This window comes from Schistocerca gregaria, chromosome 7 (assembly GCF_023897955.1).
Source record: "Schistocerca gregaria isolate iqSchGreg1 chromosome 7, iqSchGreg1.2, whole genome shotgun sequence".
NCBI classification, from domain to species: Eukaryota; Metazoa; Arthropoda; class Insecta; order Orthoptera; family Acrididae; genus Schistocerca; species Schistocerca gregaria.
In genome coordinates this window covers 464,990,856-465,014,620 of record NC_064926.1, presented here as the reverse complement: position 1 = coordinate 465,014,620, position 23,765 = coordinate 464,990,856, and the positions used below count along the sequence as shown (strand labels likewise).

Sequence of the window (23,765 nt, the reverse complement as noted above, 5' to 3'; positions counted from 1 at the left end):
GACACTGTTGCAGTAAAAATCTTTATTTTTGAGACAGAAAGGGGAAAAGGGACCTTCTGTCAGAAAAGTAAAATTATCAGTACAAGCAAAAAGTCCTATAATGTCTAAAATATCCATTTTTGGTTTTTGTATGTTATAATAATTTACATCATTCTGTAAGTGCCTGTAGCAATTTGAAAATTGTTTGGTTCAAACAGGAGTAAGTAGTATCATTAAAAGCATTTCAGTCTTCTGTAAACGGATCTCTTCTCATTATGGGGGAAATAACATTGGCCCAACAATAGGCCCCCTTTCAAAATATCACAGTTGTGTTATGCAAGCTTCAAAAAAGTAGCTTCTCCTAAATTTTAGAGGTAATTTTAAAGAGCTCATAGAAATTTTGTATAAAAGATTTTTTATTACAATTTGTCACTTTTTATATTAGAAATGCCTACAGATGTTGCCAATTTCCAGTTGGCCATAATGTAGAATTACTAAAACAGCACAAGATTCATTAATTTCTTCTCAGTTTACTTAATATTAAATTTACATACACTGCAGTGTGCTGTAGGTCTGAGGGGGTTAACCACATAATATGCAATGCTAACTTAAGGAACTATCATTTGGTGAAGGACAATGTATAGGGCAATAACATATGCAGAAGTTATTAAGTATACAGGGTGTTACAAAAAGGTACGGCCAAACTTTCAGGAAACATTACTCACAAAGAAATAAAGAAAAGATGTTATGTGGACATGTGTCAGGATATGCTTAATTTCCATTTTAGTTTCATTCTTCCACTTAAGCTCAATGGAGCGCGTTTTGATTTCATTCGGGATACTCTACCTGTGCTGCTAGAACCATGTACCTTTACAAGTACGACACAACTTGTGGTTCACGCATGATGGAGCTCCTGCACATTTTAGTCGAAATGTTCGTACGCTTCTCATGACCGATGGATTGGTAGAGGCGGACCAATTCCGTGGCCTCCAAGCTATCTTGACTTTCATTTATGGGGGCATTTGAAAGCTGTTTTCTACACAACCCCAGTACCAAATGTAGAGACTCTTCGTGCTCATATTGTGGACGGCTGTGATACAATACGCCATTCTCCAGGGCTGCATCAGCGCATCAGGGATTCCATGCGATGGAGGGTGGATGCATGCATCCTCGCTAACAGAGGACATTTTGGACATTTCCGGTAACAAAGTGTTTGAAGTCACGCTGGTATGTTCGGTTGCTGTGTGTTTCCATTCCATAACTAATGTGATTTGAAGAGAAGTAATAAAATGAGCTCTAACATGGAAAGTAAGCGTTTCAGGACACATGTCCACGTAACATATTTACTTTCTTTGTGTCTGAGGAATCTTTTCCTGAAAGTTTGGCCGTACCTTTTTGTAACACCCTGTATACAGTTAAACAATGGTAATAAAATGTAAGTTTAATAATCGTTTTCTCTCTCTCTGGACATAAAAATTACAATAATCCAAAATTTTCAACGAGAGATCCTTTTTTACTTTCTGTCTTACATTTATATATCATGATCCTCATTTGTATTTTTGGATTTGGCAACAGCATATTTCACAAAATATTAATTTTTTGAGATTATCAACACAATGGTATGTTTGCCAAAATTACATACTTACGCTGGAGAGAATAGAAACCAGTTCCTGTAAATATTTATAAATCCTACGATATTTTGACTTTTTATGTAAGTATCCATAGAACATTTTTTAAAAATTACTCCCGATGATGCGCAGCATTGACACGATGACTGCCACATGCAAAGTGATGGATGTTTCATGCCAGGTCACAGTGTCAGCTGTGAGGCTCTGCTGCAGTGACGTCTTGGCTGTCAACGTGTTCAAATCCATTTTTCATTATAAAATCGGGTAACTGATGAGATAAAAGCAGCCAAAGAAAATGGCATTTGGAGGGGTTCCTGGTGTTATGTCTGCTGTAGTCTTCTAATTTTTGATGATACATTGTCAGCAAAGAGTATAAAAGCAGTATTATTATTGTCTTCTTCTGTTTTTCCACACTCTGTGTTGTTCTTGGTGCTTTTGTGTCATAGGGCCATTTGAATCTGTTGACTGCTATATTCATTCTGGAGGAAGACGGATTCCAGGCGTCACAGCTCTGCCATCAACTTTCTTTGGGTGAAATGGAGTATGGTACTCATGCTGAGCATTCTGCAAGGGATGGACACAACTGGAGGCATGGAGTCATTGGCTTACAGTATACACTGGGGGCAAGTGAGTCATCAGACCAGCACTGAACTAGGATGTTGAGTAAAAGAAATTTTCTGTTTTCATGGATGAAATTCAGATGTTTAAGAATTTCTGTAGTTTCTTGGACCAGTGTGGCCAGATGACGACAGTATTGTTGACATACTAAAAGAAACACAGGATTTAGTTCATCAGTTTCCAGTGCTCTGTCCTTTAAGTACTCCACAAATAAATTTGCTACAAGTGGAAAGAAGGGCTGTGTGCTGATAGTATCGTCCAATTAAAATAGAATAGGTCAATGTGAGGAGTCTAAAAAGCTGTCTGGTTAGTGCTGAATTTCACATTGATTAATTTTATGTAGTCTTCCAAGAGGAACAGAGTGAAACGTGGGACGACATCAAAGCTGATCACAATGTCAGACTCCTGCCGCCAACCAATGAAATCACCAGAGATTTATGTGATGTGAACATTTGATGATGTGAGGGATCAACAGATAAGCCAGATGCTTCACCAGGGGATATTTTGCTGCCCCAGTGTTACTCACTATTGGTCTCATGCCATTCTTGAGGGTCATTGGTAGGCCATACAGTGTTAGGTGGTACAGCAGCACACCGGCGCAGTGATTTGGCGATCTAATCATTGAGTGTCCTGTTCTTTAACAGGATGAAATTGCTTTGTGACACTTTCTTGATTGGATCTGCTGCTATTTTCTGGTATACTGGATTGTCCAGAAGGACAACAATTTTTTGATCTACTTCAAGGGCACAAAATGCTTTCGAGTTGTTGCTTCTTGGTGAAAATTGGGCAGATTTCCTGATTAATTTCCTCTACGGTATCACTTGGTACTCCAACAGCACTCAATTTCAGCAGCTGGAAGTGGTGTATGTGTTAGGGCTGAACTTCGTGCTATCTCCAGTACTGCTGTCACTGCATCTTCTTGCAAGAACGTAACTGGCATCTTCTTGCAAGAACGTAACTGGAAATTAAGAAAACTTGGTAATTTGTCTCTCGGTTTATTTCTTGTTCTGACTGGGCTCAGGTGACTGTCAATCCATTCCCATGAATCTGGACTCTATAGAGGAAGCCTGTAGGTGAAGAGTTAAGTGCTCTCTGGCATTAACACCGAACTGTCATCGAGTGAAACAGATCCTTTCTCCGACCGGGGCCAGGTGTAGGCTCTTTGTTTGCTGTGGTTAGCTACAGGGATGCTGATGTCATGCATCACCCTGATACCTTAGTAATACGGTGATGCAGCTTAGCAGACGTCATTCCAGGTTTCTCGCTGAATATGTGGGAGCCAATACCAAGTGACATCCAGATACGAGATGCAACAAGAGACAGAAAGCAACTGAGACTCTCCAGCACAATGCAGAGCCGATGAGGCCTGTAGCATCACCTGATGCTGGTGGAACAGTCTTTCACTGAGATATCTAGATGGCAGTACACTTGAGTTCTTGGAGGCTGTGCTTGTCTCAAGACACCGACTGCCTGTTGCAGCCATAGAATGTAGCTCTGTCGACCCCGTGGCACTCAAACCATGTCAGAACTACCTCTGTGCATGGCATATTTGACTTCATGAAAAACCCACACACAGAGTTTAGCAATTGGGTGCCCTTCCCAAGCAGAGATATTTTCCTTTTAGTCACAGTAAACCAAGTAAAGCATTAAACAAAATTAAATCTATAACCCATACTCCCACGCAGTCTTACAGTAAGTAATTAACAGAAGAAATACCCCCTCACCAAATCCAGCAACCCAGGCAACTGCTTGTGGGCTACACATCAGTCTGTTACACTGACTTTCATGTGTTTTACACAAGGAATAACAGCAATTGAAATGTCTTGGATTTGTTTAGCAACATACTTGAAATTGCCTCCAAAGTGGATTTATCAATATAGTGTAGAATCTTGTTTTTTCGATCTACTGATTGACAGTTGGATATTGAATTATTAAAAGTAAACAAGTGTGGCACACACAAAGTACAATTGTGTAATGTTACATAGAATTGGTAATGTAGCACTCTTGGAAACTTTACATATACGGCAAATATGTACAAACATGTTTCAATATAATTTTTATTAAAAATTAATAAATTTACTCAGACATCAGATTATCATTTACAGAAAGTGTTTCTAGTGCTAAGGCGGCCTTCTCTCGGTGTTCTGCTACATTCTGCAGCACTCTAATGGTATACTTGTTGAAGTCACATCTAGAAATGAAGAAAAAAGCTAGTTTAATAACTATGCTTACATGTTAGTTTTACATTACAGTGTACTCTGAGAGGAAAGTAGTAAACATGGGGTAACTACTAAGAGATTCTATGCTCAATGCGAACAACTGTACCCTGGGAAAAAAAAAAAAAACACTTCTTTCTAGGCAGTAGTATTATTGTTGTTGTTAGTAACACCTTTAAAACATTTCTTAAGAATTGCAATGAAGACTTAGAGAATATTTTCACCTCTTACAATAAGATCTCTCTCTCTCTCTCTCTCTCTCTCTCTCTCACACACACACACACACACACACACACAGTATTTAAACACTTTCAAATTAGAATTGTAACCTATAGCAGTTACAACTGAACAAGTACTAAAATGAATTATTCATGGTCTCAAGCTATAAAAACTGGATATCCATACATAAAATAATCAGTGATGTGTTTCACGTCAGATTATTTTATTTTTATTCTGCGATACTGTTATGTAGCATTTCTCATCAGGTTCACATCCACACATCACTGTAAGTAACAAGGAATGCAAATTTCTTGAGGAAGAGGGGTGGGTGGGTGTGTGGGTGTGTAGAATCTCATGCATACACTAATGCTAAGGACAATAAGTTCATTATCTGTTAAGCCCAGAAACTGTACAGCTGGCAGTTTATATTCTAGTCTAGGAATAAATATAAAGCCATGTGTGGAGTTACAATGACAAAACATGGTGTGCTCCAGGCTATGATTTAGCCAAGAATGGAATTCTCTACATTTTAGAAGTAAAAAACACAAATTAAGAAACCTGAAGCCTAGAGAAGGTACCAGACATGTGTTGGAACACATCTTCTGATCAAAAAAGCCTTTTGTTTCACAGAAGGCAGATTTGTAAAATTCTGCTAAAGCTGTCAGTACACTGAAACAAAACATTTTATTTACTACTACTACTGACCAAATTTACCTGCTTAATCATCTTCACGTGAACAATTATATTCATAACTACGAGGGCTTTTTTTCTTTTTTTATCAACCTCCAATAGGCTTTAAATAAAAGCCCAGTTGATAGAAAACAATTATTTTATTACCAAAAGTTTTGTACACTTTTCAACATAAATGTCTCAATCTTTTCGATGATTATCATACCTCTGAACAAGCTTTGCAATACCTTCTTCAAAAAATGTTGCCACCAATGATTGCAAATGAGCATTGACATTGTTCTGAAGATCTTTGTTGGTTTGAAAGTGCTGCCCTCCTAACTAAATCTTCAGTGCATTCCTCTTTGTTTGTTTTACGTGACCAAATTTGCAATTGAAATCAGGAATTGTGTTGATCCATGGCAACACTTGTTCTCACACGACTCAAACAATTTCAATGGAACATTTTCGATCATCTACCATACAGTCCTGACCTGGCACCCAGCGACTTTCACCTTTTCCCTGAACTGAAGATATGGCTAGGAGGGCAGCACTGTCAAGCTAATGAAGATGTTCAAAACAATGTCTTTGCTCATTTGCATCATTGGCATCAACATTTTTTGAAGAGGGTATTGCAAAAATTGTCGACAGGTACGATGCATGTCTCAATCTTTTCGGTGTTTATGTTGAAACGTAACCTAAGTGTACAAAACTTTTTTGTTAACAAAATAATTGTTTTCTATGAAATTGTCTTTTATTTAAAATCTATCGGAGGTTTGGGGGAGGGGGGGGGGGGGGGGAGAAAACACAGCACTCGTATATAGCATTAATAAATCAGAATTTCGAAAACCATACTAAAATGCATAATTTGACTTCCATGCACATTTGTATGTCCAATTCACATTGAAACAGGCTCCTACTGGGTATTAAGTTTTCAGTGTGGTTTTCAGGTTGCTAATTTTCTTTGAGTTCCAGTAGTATTATCTCATGTTTGGTTTTTTTATTATGGCATAATGCCATCATATATGCGTCAGAAGATTGAAATGTGTACCTGAAATTCAACAATCAATTGAAACTAGCCAACAGAATGTAATGAAACACTTCATTTCAAATAAATTGACTCTCTCTGTGGCAAAGATTAATAAAAACCAGATTTCTTAAGCAAACCAACAAAAATAACTTCACTGTTCCGCACGCTGATTAATGCTCAATTGCTAATAGTGTGGAAATAAAATAAAATAAAAAAACAGAAACTAATCTAATAAGATATTTTAGTCTTGCATAATAATGCAAATGTATTTTAATTAACTTAATAGCTCTCAGCCACAGAAATTTGTTTTGCTTTCATTTGATGCGGGAGATGAAAACAAAGAGAAAACACCAAAATCAAGAACCATAAAACTGGGTCATATGCCCCACCACCACAACACAGACTGCTCTGGCCATGTAAAAACCTGACAGCTTGCGCACACCAGAAAATTTTCCAGGTTGAATCTGGCTGCTTACTACTACTGCTCATACAGCTAACAGCCACACTACAAGCTGCCAGAAGTATGATAAGGTGCTGCTCATACACAACTTCAACTCTGTGCATGCACCTGTTGGCAACTGCTCAAACAAACTTAAAATTGTTAACAGCTCTGATGTCACCCTCATCAAAAGCAGTTTATTGTTATGAAGTATTGCATAGTCTTCACCCTAAAGCCTTTTACACATTTTGCTGCTGGTAGATGCTAGTGTCTGAACTGCTTTGTTGTTGTAAATGGCACATTTTTTTGTATTATTATTCTGCACTAGTGGGCTAAAGTAAAATTATTTGTTTTAACCGAAGACTAAAATAATAAAAAAATTCCTAGAATTCTGCAAAAATTTCCAAGCTTTTCTCAGTTTTTTGCCCAGGTGAAAACGTTCCCTGGTTTTCCCCAGATTTCCCAGTTATCCTGCAATGTACACACTTTGTTACAGTCTGCTGGACTTTCTTTAAAAACAAAATTGTATTCGGTTGCATTACTTAAACTGTCAATAATACTTACATTTTCATGAGGTCCTGGTACTTTTTATTTAAGTTTTTCTGCAGTCTGATAAGAAAACTTCTGATTGTGGAATGTGATGAAGGATTCTGCAGTTTTTGCCCATGCAGAGTCAGCAAGGTTTGGACCCAAATTAAATAGAACTCCAAATGCCTTGATGACTCTACCATTTCAGCCAAGAATTTCAACATCTTCTCAACATATGGCAAAGGAAGAGACTGAACAGCCAGGTTAACTGTAAAGTAAAAACAACACATTTATTTTTAAGAAATGGAAGAATTTCACTAATTGTAACACATCCCTTTCTTATGACCAAAAGGAGATAAAAATGCATACTATTATGTTGCTATATGAATTAATTCAGACTTACCATAATCTGTTGGAATGCTTTCAGTCACTTCCTTAATTAAGTCTTTTTCATTCAGTTTCAGTGCCATCATTAAAGCTGAAGAAAACAGGATAATAAAATATTAAAATAATCTCCACACGCAATTACAAAAACCATATAGTTAACAAACACAAAAGCCACATACCTTCAGAAAATTCCTGGTCATACAATTTTTCTCGAACAGTAGAAGGTGTTATATCAACATCTAATTGATAGGGATCAAACACCAGTGCTGTGTCTAGTGCATACACAAGAAGACCTTCTGTAGTTGCTGCAGCCCATGCTTCACCTTAACAAAAATATATTTAATACACACTTTTCAGTAGATAAAGGAAGGTGGAAAAGTGAAGTGACCTGCTACTGTGAATACCATCATTCATGTGACAATCACAAAATTTAGCGCAAAATGTGAGCAAAATACTATACTCGAGCTGCTGGCCACACCAAATTCTAGGTGCAGCTTCAGAACAGTTGGTGTACAGTATGTGCACACATCTCTTTACTGATGCTACAGTCCTGCGACAGAAATTGTCATGATTTCAGGAACATACTTTGGTCATTATACAATTTGTTCACAAAGAGAAAAACAAGATCTACCTAATTGTGAATTGGCAGAAATCAGTTGACTTCAGCTCACTCACTGTGAAGTGATTTTTGTGCCAAGTTGTGTTGTCATAAGTTAATACAGCTACTCATGAGTGATGAAGCAGTTACTGGCCCATCATTGATACACTTTCCACCCATCAGCCTAGGCCAGTAGGAGCAGCACAACAAAAATAATTAATAGTGCCACTGAATAATGTGAGCAGGAAAGCAAAAATAAAGACTTGCTCCCTCATCTTTCTGATGAACACTGATGTGCACAGAAGCACGCTTTAGCACTGCGAGAAGAATTCAGAAATCTTGCAAAGGTAACGGGGAAACCTACAGCAAACGAGGTAAATTTCAGTTCAAATGAAACTATATGGCTCCAGTGACCTTTTCAAGTCTCAAATATCTACAATGTATATACGCAGACTGAAGTGACAAATGAAAATTTGTTCCAAGGCTGGGATTTGAACCCGAGTCTCCTGCTCAATAGGTAGATTTGCTAACCGCTGCACCACCTTGGCACAGTGGCTTTGCACAACTGCACAGGCTACTTAACACATAATTACTACATATTTCTTACCTAAATAAATAAAAAGAATATAAAAAAGGACGACAGTACGTAGCAGGTTAGCATGATGGAAGTATATACAACCCGCAGAATTTTATTGCTTCTTGGCATGTTCCCTATTTGTGCTAAGAACTAAAAAGTTAGAAGTGAAGTAATATTGATCAATAGATTCTTTGCTTCAAACACTCATTTATTCACACTTAAATGTCCTGGGACTGGTACAAACCGAATCTGCATTTATTGCACATTAGTGACAATTTGGCCACATCTCAAGATATTCTTGTGAAAATAGGGCTCAATGCAGAGCACACAAGAAAAAAAATTCCTTTAGGCCATAGTTCCTTTTGAAAATTTAAGTATGAAGAAATGTAGCCAGTTTGGTATTAAAATTTTCATTCTATGACATACACAGTAATTAATTCTAGATTATAGTGTCTACAACAATGCTGCAGTGGAAATAGAATCCATAAATTCTGGCTGGGGGAAATCAGGTGATGTATTTATGAGTTTGTTACTGATATACCTTAACAAAGGTGATACCATTTGCTTAGACAATTGGTATCCAAGCCCTGAATTATTTCTATGGCTCCATGAGAAATGTACCAATGCCATTGGTATAGTATGCATAAACAGGAAACATTTACCACCACTGCCTGACACATTGAAAAAGAGGAAAATACAATTCAAGTTCCGTGGAACATTGTTGGTTCTAAAATGGATGGACAACAAAGAAGTCTCTATGGTTTCAACCATAAATGGACCACAGGCCAAACCAATCGAAAACTACTTGCGTAGTGAGCTACAATACGTGAATGGCTACTGTTGGTAAGACAGACATGATGTACAGTGCATCCTAAAGACATTGAAATGGTACAAGACGGTGTTCTTCCATTTGACTAACTTGGTGTGTGCTGAAAGAAAAAACAATTTTTGAAATAAAAAATAAACAGAACACACCACTGGCAAACATTCCACCTTGAACTAATCCACTAGTTGCTTGATAAATTTCATCAATAAACAAGTAAAGCTGAGATCCTAAGGACACCAAAACAAGAAACACTATTTCAACTGCAAAATAAAGAATGGCATTGTCCAGGATTCCTCAGGAGCAATGGAAATTCTCCAGAGACGCTTGTAGTATGTACTGCTAATTCACAGCAAAAAAATGACAGGTGTAAGATGCAAAAAGTGTGATATTGCTCTCTGCATGGTGGGATGTTTTGAAAAATATCACACACAAAGGAAACTTAAGGGTAATTAATTAAGTCTGTATGTTTCAAAAAAAAAAAAAGAAAGAGGTGAAAAGAATAAAAATATGGGTAAGGTTTTTAACTCCAACAGTGGCAGTCCAAAACCTGTGTCAAAAATGAAGACAGGAAACCGCAAAAGTCAATTGGATGGAATATGACACATGAAAAGAGAAAACAAGCATAAAGTTTGCTACAGGGTGGTCCATCTGAAGTTTTGGATGAGATCATCTCTAAAACTATATATCGGGTAAAAATAGTGGGTAAGAAAAGTTCGTAGGCTCAAAAGGGGGACATCAAATGATACTACATGCGACTTGCCCCCTTGGGTGGGGTGGGGCAACTTTTAAATCTTAAATGGAAACACCCATTTTTTTATTGCAGATTCAGATTCTCCATAAAAAGTAATCAAGTTTTGTCTGAAACATTTTTTAACCATTGACAGGTGGCACCAAAATTGAGAAAGAAGTAAAATTGGGGAAGTACTCCGATTTATATAGAATTATCCAAGAAAGACGTATCAAATCTATAAAAAAATTAGCACCAATTCTTTCGTTACGCCAAATTAAGCTATTTTTGTACAAAATGTACTGTATCCTACTTTTAGCATTACCCAGGACCAACAACATGGATGTAATAGAATGGTGTTCCTATGGGGTGCTTCATTAGTGTGAGTCCCCTTGCCTCTCACATGCTGGGGTGCTTAATTAATGAAATTGTTCAAAATTATCCCCATTTGCTTCAATGCATAAAGTCAACCATCTGCGAAAGTTGTCCACAGTTTTGAGCAGCACATCCCATGGGTATGGCTGCGCACCCTGTTCGAATGCATTGCACCATATCATTTTGGGTTGTGGGCTGCTTGTCATAAACAATATTTTTTCAATTGCCCCACAAGAAAAAAATCAGATGTTAGGTCTGGTGAACATGGAGGACACTGAATTGGTCCACCGCGTCCCATCCACCGACCAGGGTACTGTAAATTTAAACCTTCCACACATTTTTAGCATAATGGGGAGCTGGCTCCATCCTGTTGGAACAACATTCGTTGCCTAGTTTCTAAATCAACATCTTTCATTAGCTCCAACAAATCATCACGGAGAAGTTGTAACTATCAAGTAACCATTTAAAATTCCACTCCAGATCATTAATGACCATTTGTGTTGATTGTCAATGGGTCTGTGCCAATGTGGATTGACAGGGGACAAATAATGACAATCATGACAATTTAATGAGCTACTGTTTTTTAATGTGGCTTCATCAGCGAACATATCTAAAAAAATCATTGTCACCTCTTATCATTTCCAAGGCCCAGTGGCAGAAATGCATGCGTATTTGCATATCTTTCGCCGTCAATGCCTGTGTCAGTGTGATATGATACGCATGATATTTATGTGCCTTCGAAATCCTCAAAACAGTTGATTTCAGTATTCCAGTTTGTCTCTGAATCACATGACAACTCATTTTGGGATCCAGTTGAACACAAGCAAGAACAGTAAGGGTATGAGCACCACTTTCATTGTATTCGTGATGACTAGGTGGATGGTGCATGTATCTATTTCGAGCTCGTTGAGTGCAATTTCGAATAATGTTTTCGCTTGGATGTAGTCTGTTTGGGAAATGATCCGCATACAATTGTGCAGCTGCACTGTAGTTGTTATGGAATTCACCTAAAATTAACATCATATCAACAATCTCTGTAGGAGGATAGTGAGCCATGTTTCACTAAAGAATAATTTACTTTTGTCAGTTGATGTTTACAGTTCACAATCTGAAAGTGGAGTGATGTCTGATTGCATTGCACCAACCTTTACACTGAGCCATAGTTTGCAGTTTAGCCACAGTAGCGCCACAGTCAGGTGAGTCATGCAATTGTGAAGAGTTCCCTAATGAGATTTTAATACCATTCCACCTCCCTTTATCAAAAACTGTGGTGGGTAGGACACATTTAAAAAAAAAAAAAATTGGCATAATTAAAGAATTGGTGCACATTATGTATTAATTTGATGCATCATTCTCGGATCATTTTAAGTAAATTGGAGTTCTTTCCCAATTTTAATTTTTCTTGGTTTCAGCGCCACCTGTCAATAGTTTTAAAAAATGTTTCAGACAAAACTATTACTTTTTATGGAGAATCAGAATCTGCAATAAAAAATGGGGGTTTCCATTTAAGATTGTTGCTGGAGAGTAAAAGTGTTCGTACCAAGAGCGGCAGTTCATGTGTAATGAAAGGAAAGCTGTGTAATCCTGCTTTAAGTATACGCCTCCAATTATAACCGTTATCTCTTGATGCATTTGTAGTTGTGTGAGTGGTGGCTTAATTTTAAAACCATGAGTTTGTTGAATGATCCTGTGTTGAACTATTGCAGCAGTCAACTCTAATAGTTTTAGAGATTTCTATATTTAATTAGAGTAATGTTTTTATGGGAAACTTTGGATTTTTTTTTTTAATTGTGAGATCATGGGTAGATGCTGGCTTAGAGTAAGACCAAAGTTTGTATTCTGGCCTAGTCATTTTTCTAGTTGAAGTACCAGCCTTATTGGATTCTGATTGCTTTGGTAGCGGTTATTTAAATATTACTGCTTGGTAAAATATATTTTTATTTTAATAGCTTGCCTAAAAGTTTAATGCTAAATGAGCTGATGTTTGTCTACCCTTGCTTAACATCAAGTCCGGAAGCGCAATGATTCTTTATGTATATTTTTTTTAGTAAGTACTGAGGAATGAAACTTGCTCAGAGAGTTATACTGTAAGAAAGTCAATCATGTTTGAGAATTGTGACTTAGTCCTTTCATTAACTGAACTTTTCTTGTGCTAGCGTAGAGTTGTGCTACAAGAATATTACTGTTGAATATTTTATTACGAAGAATCAAGTTCAGGCTTTAATTACAAATAAGGCAATAGGCTTATTGCAGAAGGAGCTATACCAAAATTTTCCTTTTTTAATTCTGTGCCAGGCTATATGAGACAATTTGTTTTTGAATTTCAATAATTATTATTTATGATTAGAGTAAGAATTGTTTGTCCAAGTTTTGGGCATCTTCGCTAGGAACTGCTCATTTATAAAACTATAAATCTTAAAATGTATTTAATAAAATTATGCTAGGTTACAGGCAAATATATTGATAATGTAAATCTCCAGTTACAGAACTTTTCAATAGCAAATACGAAGAAAGTTCTTATTTTCCTAAGACACCCAACAGAAATTGGTGGGTTACTTCTGAAGTCCTCTTTTGTGGTTATCAAAAACTGCCGCCACTGTGACTTAATTGTGATAGTGATTTTATAAATCTTATTATTGAAGAGTGCTTCTAAACATGCTGGAACATACGATTAGCTGACAGTGGAACATTCCCTGCCTTAGCCTGCAGCGGTTGAAAACAAAACTGAGTCCGCTGTCTGGCAGCCAGGTGCACAATATGTATGCCCTGTCAGCAGGCCAGACAGGCAAGACTCTCAGCCCTTGCACCCAATATATGCCATTCAACAACAATATAAATAGTAAACATTTTAAATTCAAACACTGTGTCTTGAAGAATATGATCAGTAAGAACCAAGAAAATGCTGGTTATTTCTGGCTAGTGAGCTCTTATTGGCTGGCAACATGTTATGTCACCCAACACCAAGTAAAGCCACCACACCAAACTAACACATATAAAATGAACTCGCGTGCTGGATATGTGGAGAGAGGGAGTGGCCCTTCGATGATAGGAGTGCAGGTAGGGGTGAAAGCATTTTTTGAAGTGCTGAAAATATACTTTTTGTGCAGATCATGTGCTATGGCAGAGATGTCATACAGAAATAGAAGAACGGTTTTGCAAAAACACATTTTAAAGACTTTGGCATTCAAATCTGACATGATACAACTGCCAACTACATACACTACTAGCATATACACTTTGCACTGTAGATCACAAAGACTGGCATCAGTGATAGAAGGTACGAAGTGGAACTGTAGTGTTTGAGCCTTCTTTTAAATTTAAATTTTACACAGTGTACAGAAATTCACTGAGCTGACTTCTAATAAGCTCTAATGTCAATTACAGAAGTAAACTCATTTTTTCGTGTCTCTATTTCCCTCAATGAGGGACAGAAAATGCACAAGCCGATATGCTAGATGCTGACACCTTTCACCGTGCTTCACAGTTTTAATTTCAACTCACCATGTTCATCAATTTTAGCTTTTTTCTGGGTAACCACAACGGAAAGATATCTCAAAAACGTGTGTTCTGACGTATAATTTGTGGTCGTAGAATCTCGGAAAAATAGCTCTGTTACCTTGTATTCAATTTTTTGATGAGTTTTATCTTGTGTACACACCTGTGATTTTTTAATAACTGATGAAATTCATTACCACAAATAACTGTATAAACATTATAAAGTACATTTAATTTCCTTCACTTGTGCAGTTTTTATACAATATATTGGAGAGGATTACAATTTTTAATTATATATGCCAATCCCATATGTCTTTGCTTGTATCTTGGGGTCTTTAATGTTGTTCTTGATTCTGCATTTTCCTCAATTTTGCGTTTTCTAAGTCTGGACTGCATGAAAATGTAAAATAGGGGCTTCAATGTACACTTTTGCCATGGAAGGAAACTGCTACAAACAATGAATTTCACAGTTTCAAGATTTTCAGTCTGCTGCCCCCCTTTCCGCTCCTTCGAATGATGTTCAATCCATCCCCTACTGAGCACAAACAAAAGTGCTGCAAATGTTGTGCTACAAGTACTTTAGATTTGTGGCTGAAAGTGACAGACAGACAAGGGGCAGGGGTGTGGGTTAGAAGAAGAAACAATCTGAAAGCAGGGTACAAATGTGAATAGAAACACTAAGCTAGAGGCTACAACCTTTTTCTAACTCACAGATTAGTGACCATTACATTATCTGAAGATGATAAACATCCACTAGTCACAAATGGAGAAACATGTACGCATAAAGACGAACATGTTTTACTAGAAGGCAGACACTGTTTATTAATAGACAAAGCAGCTTTTTGCTATCATTCAAATTCATTAGTTCTAATCTCGCAAATGATTCAGAAAAATATTTCATGGAAGACACACAACTTTTATGGCAATATTTGCTATTTAGCATCATATATTTAATACTGAATGATTTTGAGGCTACTGTGCTTAATTACTGAAATAATTACTCAATCCAATACAATCCTTTAATTCATAACAAGAGAATGGCAACCACTCACTTATAGTGCACTGATGTGTGGTGCCTAGGAACACATAACAGAAAACAATACTCACAATAGCTTTCGAGATCTTGCTAGTAAAGACACATAAGCGTGTATACACCCCTCCCCCCTCCTTCAATTACATATTTATATAGTAGTAGATCATATCATCTGAATACACGGTGACTCATTATGCAACTGTTTTAGAAAACGTAAATCAGTATCAGGCAGTGCCTCTATTACACAAAACTCTTAAGTAATACCCCGTAATGATTAGATCTTTATCTGTCTTTTGTTTTTGTTCTTATCTGCTGTCTAATAAGCATAGGTAATTTTATTCGACTGCAGATAGCCTGTAATACACTTTTCTTTACCGACGATATTTTGTATTTAACAAATAAGCACACAATCAGGCAATGAGTTATTGACCCCCTCTAGTTTCCATAATAGTCTCAATTTGGTGCAGATGAGAATCCATGAGGTTTTTTTTTTTTTTTTTTTTTTTTCTCAGGAATTCTGTATCCAATTGAAGTAACTCACTGATGATTAGATCCTACAGAGCTACCAAATTACGAGAATGTTGACTGTTACATTATACCTGCTGTTCCAAATAGATCCAGACATTTTCTGTGGGATCAAGATCAGGTGTGGTGTGACAGGGTGCAAGTATGTTAACTAGACCAAGAAGATGTGGAGGCCTGTACATTCAGCTGTTATCATGGAAGACAGGACTGTCCACAGCATACGCGTCATGAAGATATTGAAGTAAGGGCAACCTCTAGTCACCGAGAATGTTAAAATAGACCTCCTGGTTCATGTTCACTTTACATGAAAAGATTTGGCCCAAGTCATGTTGCACTAAACACCACAAAACCATCTGCAGATGGAACTACTCTCTACACTCTTATTTGAGTCTCAGTGCACTAGACACTGGTATAATTTGAAGAGAGAAATGAGTGATTTATTTATCCATACTACATGCTTCCAGTAATCTACTGTCTATAATCTGATTAAAATTATTTGATAGTTGACCTTTGTCACTTGACACTACAGCGTTGCCCCACCTGCTGCTGGTTACTGCTAGGTTACATGCAACACACGAACAGGCATGTCATTTCAAAATTGCTGTTAATGTGTAACACAGGGCAATGTTGGAAGCAGCTGCTGTGAGATACAATGGATATCGGAGTTGCCCTGGTGACAGTTGATTTTAAGTGACCATTGATTAAACTGTGCAAGTGACAAGTTTTGTGACCCTGAATTTAAACTCTTGTCCTAAACTAACAACAACCTCGTTATATGCAATGTATCTGAGAAAATGGCAATCTGCAGCAGAACTAAAATCACGATCACTTTGTTCATGGCGTTTATGGCTAACCTCTATGGGCAAAACTTAAGACAGAACAATTTCATAATATGATTGTATGCAAAGCCATCTTCCACAGCAAAATTTGTTTTAGCAGTCAAGCAAACTAATTTCTCACTGTTATTGGCCTCGCTGTTACTGGTTACCTGAAACTACCCTCACATTAGCTACATGGGATGCCATGTTACCAACTGATGAGCAATCCTGGTTGGCACTTGGCTGCAGATTATATGTGACACAAGCAGAATCCAAACAAAAAAGAATGATAGGAGGAAAAATAAAGAGCAAATAAAAAGTCAATGCAATGCTGTGATTTGAACCTTTAACCTTCTACACATCAGATCTCTATGCTAACCACTAAGCTATACCATTACATTGCCAACAGACCATGGAATTATGACTGGTGTCCCAGATGCAGTGATAAATTGACACCCTTCAAAAATGTGGCTTCACGCAATGTTGTGCAAAGCTTATGTAATGAAAGCCAATCTCTGTGATTACAATAACTATTGTGACAATGAATCATGTCTTGTGGGGGAAGGATCCGGTAGTGTGTGGTTAACACTGTGGGTGTGTGTGTGTGTGTGTGTGTGGGGGGGGGGGGGGGGGGTTGTGTGATGAAATAAGAAATAAAAGGGCCAGACTCACAGGATTCAGGATCCAAATGCACCAACAAAGGAAGCCAAACAGAGAATTGGAAATGAACTAATTGTTGTGGCAGGTTGGAAACAGCTAACAGTTCAGGAGCGACATTGAGCGCTCTGACTGAGGGAAACCAGCTGCAATGCGTGAAGTATCTACTGTCAAGCAATTTTAATTGTACTACAGTTTCTGTGTTTGACCCATTCAAGATGTGCATCTTTATGTACCACTGTGAGCAATGGACTTTTGAGAGGTGCTTCGACTCAAAATGTTTGCTTTGAAACTAGTTGAGTTGGACCTGCATTCATTGACAGCTGCAGTTCTTGTCAGGTTTGAAACTCACCATCATTGACATGACATGATACTCATCTCAGGTTCCTGTTGGTCAGCATCTTTTCGCAAAAACTGCTCTTGTGCTGTGTCAATAGGCTGCAAGTGGTATAGCATTTACTGTATGCCAAGGGAGAGTCCGTGTTGATATGTCAACCAATCAGGCAATTTCATTCATAGCATGTTTGTGAGCATATGAAATTATTAATGCTCTCTCCTTCCACATCTTCACATTGACACATCTTATTACACTGTTTCCATACAACAGACTGGCACATACACACCATTTCACTGCCATGACTAATGTATGTAATAGGTGGACACTCACCTGGTGCCAAATCTACATCAAAGTGAACAATGCACTCTTTCAAGGGGCTAACTAACAATTTTTTTTCCCCTGGGAGTTTATATAAGTATTTATGGAGTTAATCTTTTGCTCCGTGCAATAATTTTTGTTTCACATTAAATAATAAAATCTGTTTGTTTATATTAGGTCCTAGATGGAGAAAAACTGCCCTTACTTTGTTGTTAAGTCAAACAATGGAAACTCCAGCTAGAAATAACAACAATGTAGGAAAAGACAGATTGCTACTTACCTTAAAGAAGACATGTCAAGTTGCAGAAAGGTACAATCTTTTAATTATGCCTGTCTGCAACTTGACATGTCTTCTTCGCAGTAAGAAGCAATGTTTCTTTTCCTACATTGTTTTGGATGTCACATTTCTTTCTAACTCCTTCCCTTCTTGCTTTCACAAATTTATGGTGTCAGGTATATACATACACAAAACATACTTGCACACTTTACAAGGATGTGACTTCAGCTGCCATCTCATCTCACTTCTTCAGTTTATGTATTACTCCTAGAACAAATAATTTTCTACAAATAATGTATAATTTATCTATAAAAAATTTTCCATCTCTAAAAAATGGAAAGCCTTCACAATTCTCGAAATACTATCTTCTTAATTTCATTTTTAAGCTGTGGAAATAATTTTGAAATTGTAGCCGCATGACAACATCTTGCCATGATATTTCGGCTGAAATATTGCTCATATGTGGGAAGAATGCCCAAGACTTTAATAGCTTCTTTCTTCATTATCTTGTGAGTAGTCACATTTATTTCTAGTTAAAGCAGTCCTAATTTGATGAGGGGTTTTTTCACTGCATTTGAACACAGATTGTAGAGAAGATAGACAACAATCTGTGACTAATTTATTGAAAGAGAGGAAGACTTTCCCTTTAGCACAGCCCTAAGAAACAGTATTGACATAGTTTTTAAACCAACAAGAAAGGTGCCTGCCTATTTGAACACTGCAAAGTCTCATGTCCACCACCTGCCACAGCATAAGTATACAAAACACACAGCACATGCAGTCAAGTGGAAATAGGAACTAAAAAAGGAACATAGTTTCACCATGATAAATAAAAAATAAAAATAAAAAATCAACAGAAAAGGAGGAGGATTGAAATTAATGCAAGCTGTGAGCCTTAGTGTTATATATACAGCAGACAACACTAACTATTCTTCACTACACTGGTTTGACTAAGAGCTTAGGTAGCAATGTCATAACATCACAATCCGACCTTTATATGTATTTAGAACATTTTTACTGAGAATAGTAATTACTGTCAAGTGAACTGTAAAAGTGAGAGTGGAAATTACACAATATTCAACATATTATTATATCCAAACAGTGATCAAACTATTATCCCTGATATAGCTGTTAAATCTGATCACAAAAACATGCAAGAATACGCTGCTGATGGCAAGAATACACAATTCATGTCAGGTATGGAAGATGAAAATTAAGTTTACGGACTATTGCCCTGTTATTGAAACTGTGGTACCTGTAGGAGAAAATTGAAGACATGACACTCGAACCTCTGGTTTCGTGGCACGAGCAGCCATTTCGCCTCGTCTGACCCCTGGCAAATTTACACTGACATTTCCTCCTTCAAGCTGCTCTCGTTCCTCCACCAGTGACAAGTTCCCAAACTCCGTTAACTTTCGTCTGTTGATGTAGTCCTATACACAGTAATTTTTCAAACATTGTTATATGCAGATACTAAAAGTTAACAATGAATGACAGACAAATGTTATGACTATTTTATATGTTAGCATACTAGAGTTTCTTATTTTAACATCATAGAAGGAAAAAGTTGTCTCCCCGTTAAATGAAGCAATATAAATGAATGGTAGTTATCAACAGGTAAACCTTTCAGAGTTTAAATCAAAATAGATCTGATGAACATGTTGTAAATGGTAAAATCAAAGAATGACTATAATGCAGCAGTCCATACAATGAATTTAACTTGAATAAACAGTAACATACACTTAATGATCTTTGTCGCTTCTCAAAATTATACAGCTACAATACTGAGCTAATATCACAATCAAACTTCACCACAATTAACAAATTATGTTTAAACTAACATTGTGTCATTAACCATTCACTGCTGACAATTAACTATTTGTACAAATCATATCTTACCTACTCCCCAAGAAACTTAGTTTCAGTAGTGTGAGCGACAACTTCCAAGGCACTACACTTAACCCCACATTCACTTCATTTTCTGCTGTTAGTACACCATACTTCATTTAATCAATCTGTGTATTCATGAACAGTTTATACAAACCCTGCCTGTATTTATATTATGGTAGAGCACTTTAGTCAAACTTAATTTGTGTTTATAATTGTAGGGGGAGGGGTAGGAGGATTGAAGGGCAGACATTTCTTCATCTCCATTCAAACAAAAGAAAAGTTACAAATATTAATCTCAGTGGATGCAATTGTTTCATGAAGCCTTAAATTATGGAAAACAGCCAAACTAAACAGATACGAAAAGCAGACCTAAAGGCAACAGGCAGATAGTTTCCTCTGTGGTGCCAAACTGAATATATTTCAACCATTAACTTATATCCGCTATAACAGTAAAAGACTGAGCAAAATATGAGTGTTCTCAAGAGATGAATATAAGCAAATATCAGGTCAATTATCATCTCGCAAAACACAACTTCACATGAATTCACTTGCTGCTCATCAATACGATCCACCCCAGTCTAACAAACTCCTTACAGTATTACTTTTTTCCTCAGGCAACAATGACTAGCATCTTGTAATAAAGCTTTGCATTACATGCATAATTTATACATGCAGTATGTATATGCTTACATCAAAGCACATACCTTTCTAAACAAGAATCTTGCAGGTGTTAAGTGTTATCCATCAAAACCAAGAATTGCAATTCTTAAAATGAATTCTTACTGATAGTTGTACTGAACCAACTCAGCACCCTAATAGTGTGTTTCAATAACTTTCATTAAGGGAATCAATATCTGAAATAACATACCATAAATAAATAAATTCTCTTCAGCAGCAGATCAAAGATTTACTTATTTTAACATAGCTTGAAGAAACAGGCATTGGTGACAATTCTGCAGCTATACTCAATTTATAAAATTTATTCACAATTCTGGAATCTTTCTGACATTAGTTGCATTAGGTGTGAAGATATTACATATTGGTGACATAATGGAAATTTGTGCCGGACTAGGAATCAAACCCAGATTTTCCCACTTGTCGCAAGTGGTCTCATTAACTACTTCAGCTATCCAAGCACACTTCCAGGACTGACCCAAACTCCCACACATCAATACTGTCTACTACACCATCGGTCACAACTTTACTTGACTTCCCGTCATGTGGTTCCAAAGAGACAAACATAATCAACATTAGTATTATGCTCATCATTCTTCCTGTGAAGCCTTCCAATACTTATTTAAAATAATGTCCGAAGAAACAGAACAGGATATAAATGAATAACATCACAGTAAAATAGGACATACCAAAACTTTCCAAGTAAGAAATATCAAAGATGGCAGCTGACAAGAGAGACCTAATCAGGTATTCCTGTGTGGCTTCTATGCTTAACTCATCACCAAAACCATTTTCTCTAATACTTTTCTTTCTTTTACAGATAACAATAGCTTTGCTTCTGAAAGCTAGTGGTTGAGAGTCCTTTTGCCCATATCTATGAATTCAGTTGCAACACATTTACTACAACAATACTTATGAAAAATTGCTATACCCAGAAAGAAAAGTTTGTTTACATCAAAACATCTCCCGCCAATAGTGCTCTCCCTAGTGTGACAGGAAGAGCCAATGGGACAAAAAGCTCTGCCAGTGATGAACTGTTAAACAGAAACATGAAAGTATGTGCCAATATGTCTCAGTCCCAAATAGCAAAACGCTTAAGCTTTTGAGTGCCAGGGCAGAATAATCAGTCTCTCAGAAATGAGTTTGTGGTACCAGCAATGATTTTCTAACGCTAAAGCATATACTTTTAGCACTATAATGCATGTGTGGAACCAGTGAAGAGTGAGGAGGGTCATGTGCATGAGTGTGGTCTTGACCACAAAATCAGACCACAGTGAGAGATGTGTACCATTTACTGCACAAGTATAATTGACCAAAAACTCTGTACACAATATTGGCATGACAAGGGTATGTATTAATGCTTCCAATACGGCATGCTACTGGTTTAACTGGTGGCACACATTCAATTACATCAGGTTCCATTACCCACAAAAAAGCAATGCCTCAGATTGTGAAGTGTATGTGAAAGCAGTTGTTGGAGTAAGTAAGTGGTAAGATTTTGAGTTAGGCTTCAAATTGTCCTACAGTCATTGCTCCATATGTGTTACATACTAACATGCTTTCTGGGCCTGCATACACACCAAATTAAAGGAGTTTCCCTACGAACAGACCCTAATCCTCTCATGACTCCACGCCCTGAGCATTCAAGGCTCTGTAGCATGTGGATGCTTCACACCACACAGAATACTAAAACACAGATGAGTTGCAATACTGCAAAACTAATTATGTGTATCAAGTCCCAGGAGAGGAACCATATTCCCATCCCCGAGGTGTGTAGTGGCAAGAATCATTAAGAGGCACAGTGTCAGCAGCAGATGGAAAGAAACAAGAGAATTTATTCTCACAATCAGTTTCCATGAGAATACTTTATTCCCTTGTTTGGCACCACACACTTCCACAACTTCAAATACCCTTAAAACAGGCAGTGAACTCTGTTCAACATGACCCATAAGGCTAACAGTGTCACTGTGAAATCTTGTTTCTGACATGTGTATGATAAATAAAGAAATCACTAGCAGCTCTACAAACTGTGTGAACTAATTAACCACATTATGCAACAACACTATAAGCATTTACCTAGAAACTTTGATATGTACATACTCTATGTTAGCACCGCTGGCGCATTATCATCAATACTACTGGGTGCATACTGATCATGCAGTGATTTATACACCACTAATAGTTAAATTGCCCATAGTCAGTATCTTTACAAATGGGACTCTTCCACATTTTACCCCTATCAGTACATACAGCCTTAAAGAATAATTGAAAGTTAACACAACTTTTTCCTCACATTTTCTTGCTGATTTCATAACTGCATTGGGCTCTTTATGACTCTTATACAACACTTAGCTACAGCTCTTTAAACATACGGCTGCAGACTAAGGTTGGTGGAAGGTAAAAAGAAAATGCCTTTGATTTACTGTACATTACTGCCTCGAATACAGGTGCTGACACATGACAGTGTCCAAAACAACTACTGTTTCAATGACTATTTTAGTTTTATTTTTGACACAGAGAAGACTCACTGCCATATCTGAATGAAACTTTTAGTTAAAGCCATATTACAATAAGTGCACATGAAAAACATGGTGGTGTTAATTAATTTTGATTCACAGCCTATGGTTCATATTTGATTTGACAGTAGCACGTAATGAAATAAAAATAGATAAACCTACTTAATGTATCTTTCCTTAACAAGTTTAGCACTGATTGTGACAGGATATAATTTAGACTTATTTTTTCCTAGTAACAGTTCACATGGTACATAGACATACCTGCAAATGTCACTGACATACTGTCACTGTGCATGTATGTAAACATGATAACATTGCAGTGAGGTGATATCTTGGGTCAATGCCAATCAAAATACTAACAAGTACTTCATGAGAATAAAGGCAGCACCTGTAAGAAAGTTTCCTATATTA

The 23,765-nt window shown here is 37.0% G+C and overlaps 1 protein-coding gene across 2 annotated transcripts in view; it reads right to left on the bottom strand.

The window, feature by feature from the left end:
• Positions 1-4,264: 4,264 nt before the first annotated feature.
• The window catches only part of LOC126281487 (periodic tryptophan protein 2 homolog), a 93,053-nt gene continuing 73,552 nt past the window's right edge, over positions 4,265-23,765 (bottom strand). For both annotated transcript variants that reach the window (XM_049980486.1, XM_049980487.1), the window contains 5 exons: positions 19,529-19,706; positions 7,890-8,033; positions 7,727-7,801; positions 7,360-7,591; positions 4,265-4,416 (listed from right to left, as the gene is read on the bottom strand). In XM_049980486.1, coding sequence (XP_049836443.1) covers positions 4,302-4,416; positions 7,360-7,591; positions 7,727-7,801; positions 7,890-8,033; positions 19,529-19,706 — 744 coding nt within the window. In that variant the 3' untranslated portion in view covers positions 4,265-4,301. The remainder of the gene's footprint in view (positions 4,417-7,359; positions 7,592-7,726; positions 7,802-7,889; positions 8,034-19,528; positions 19,707-23,765) is intronic.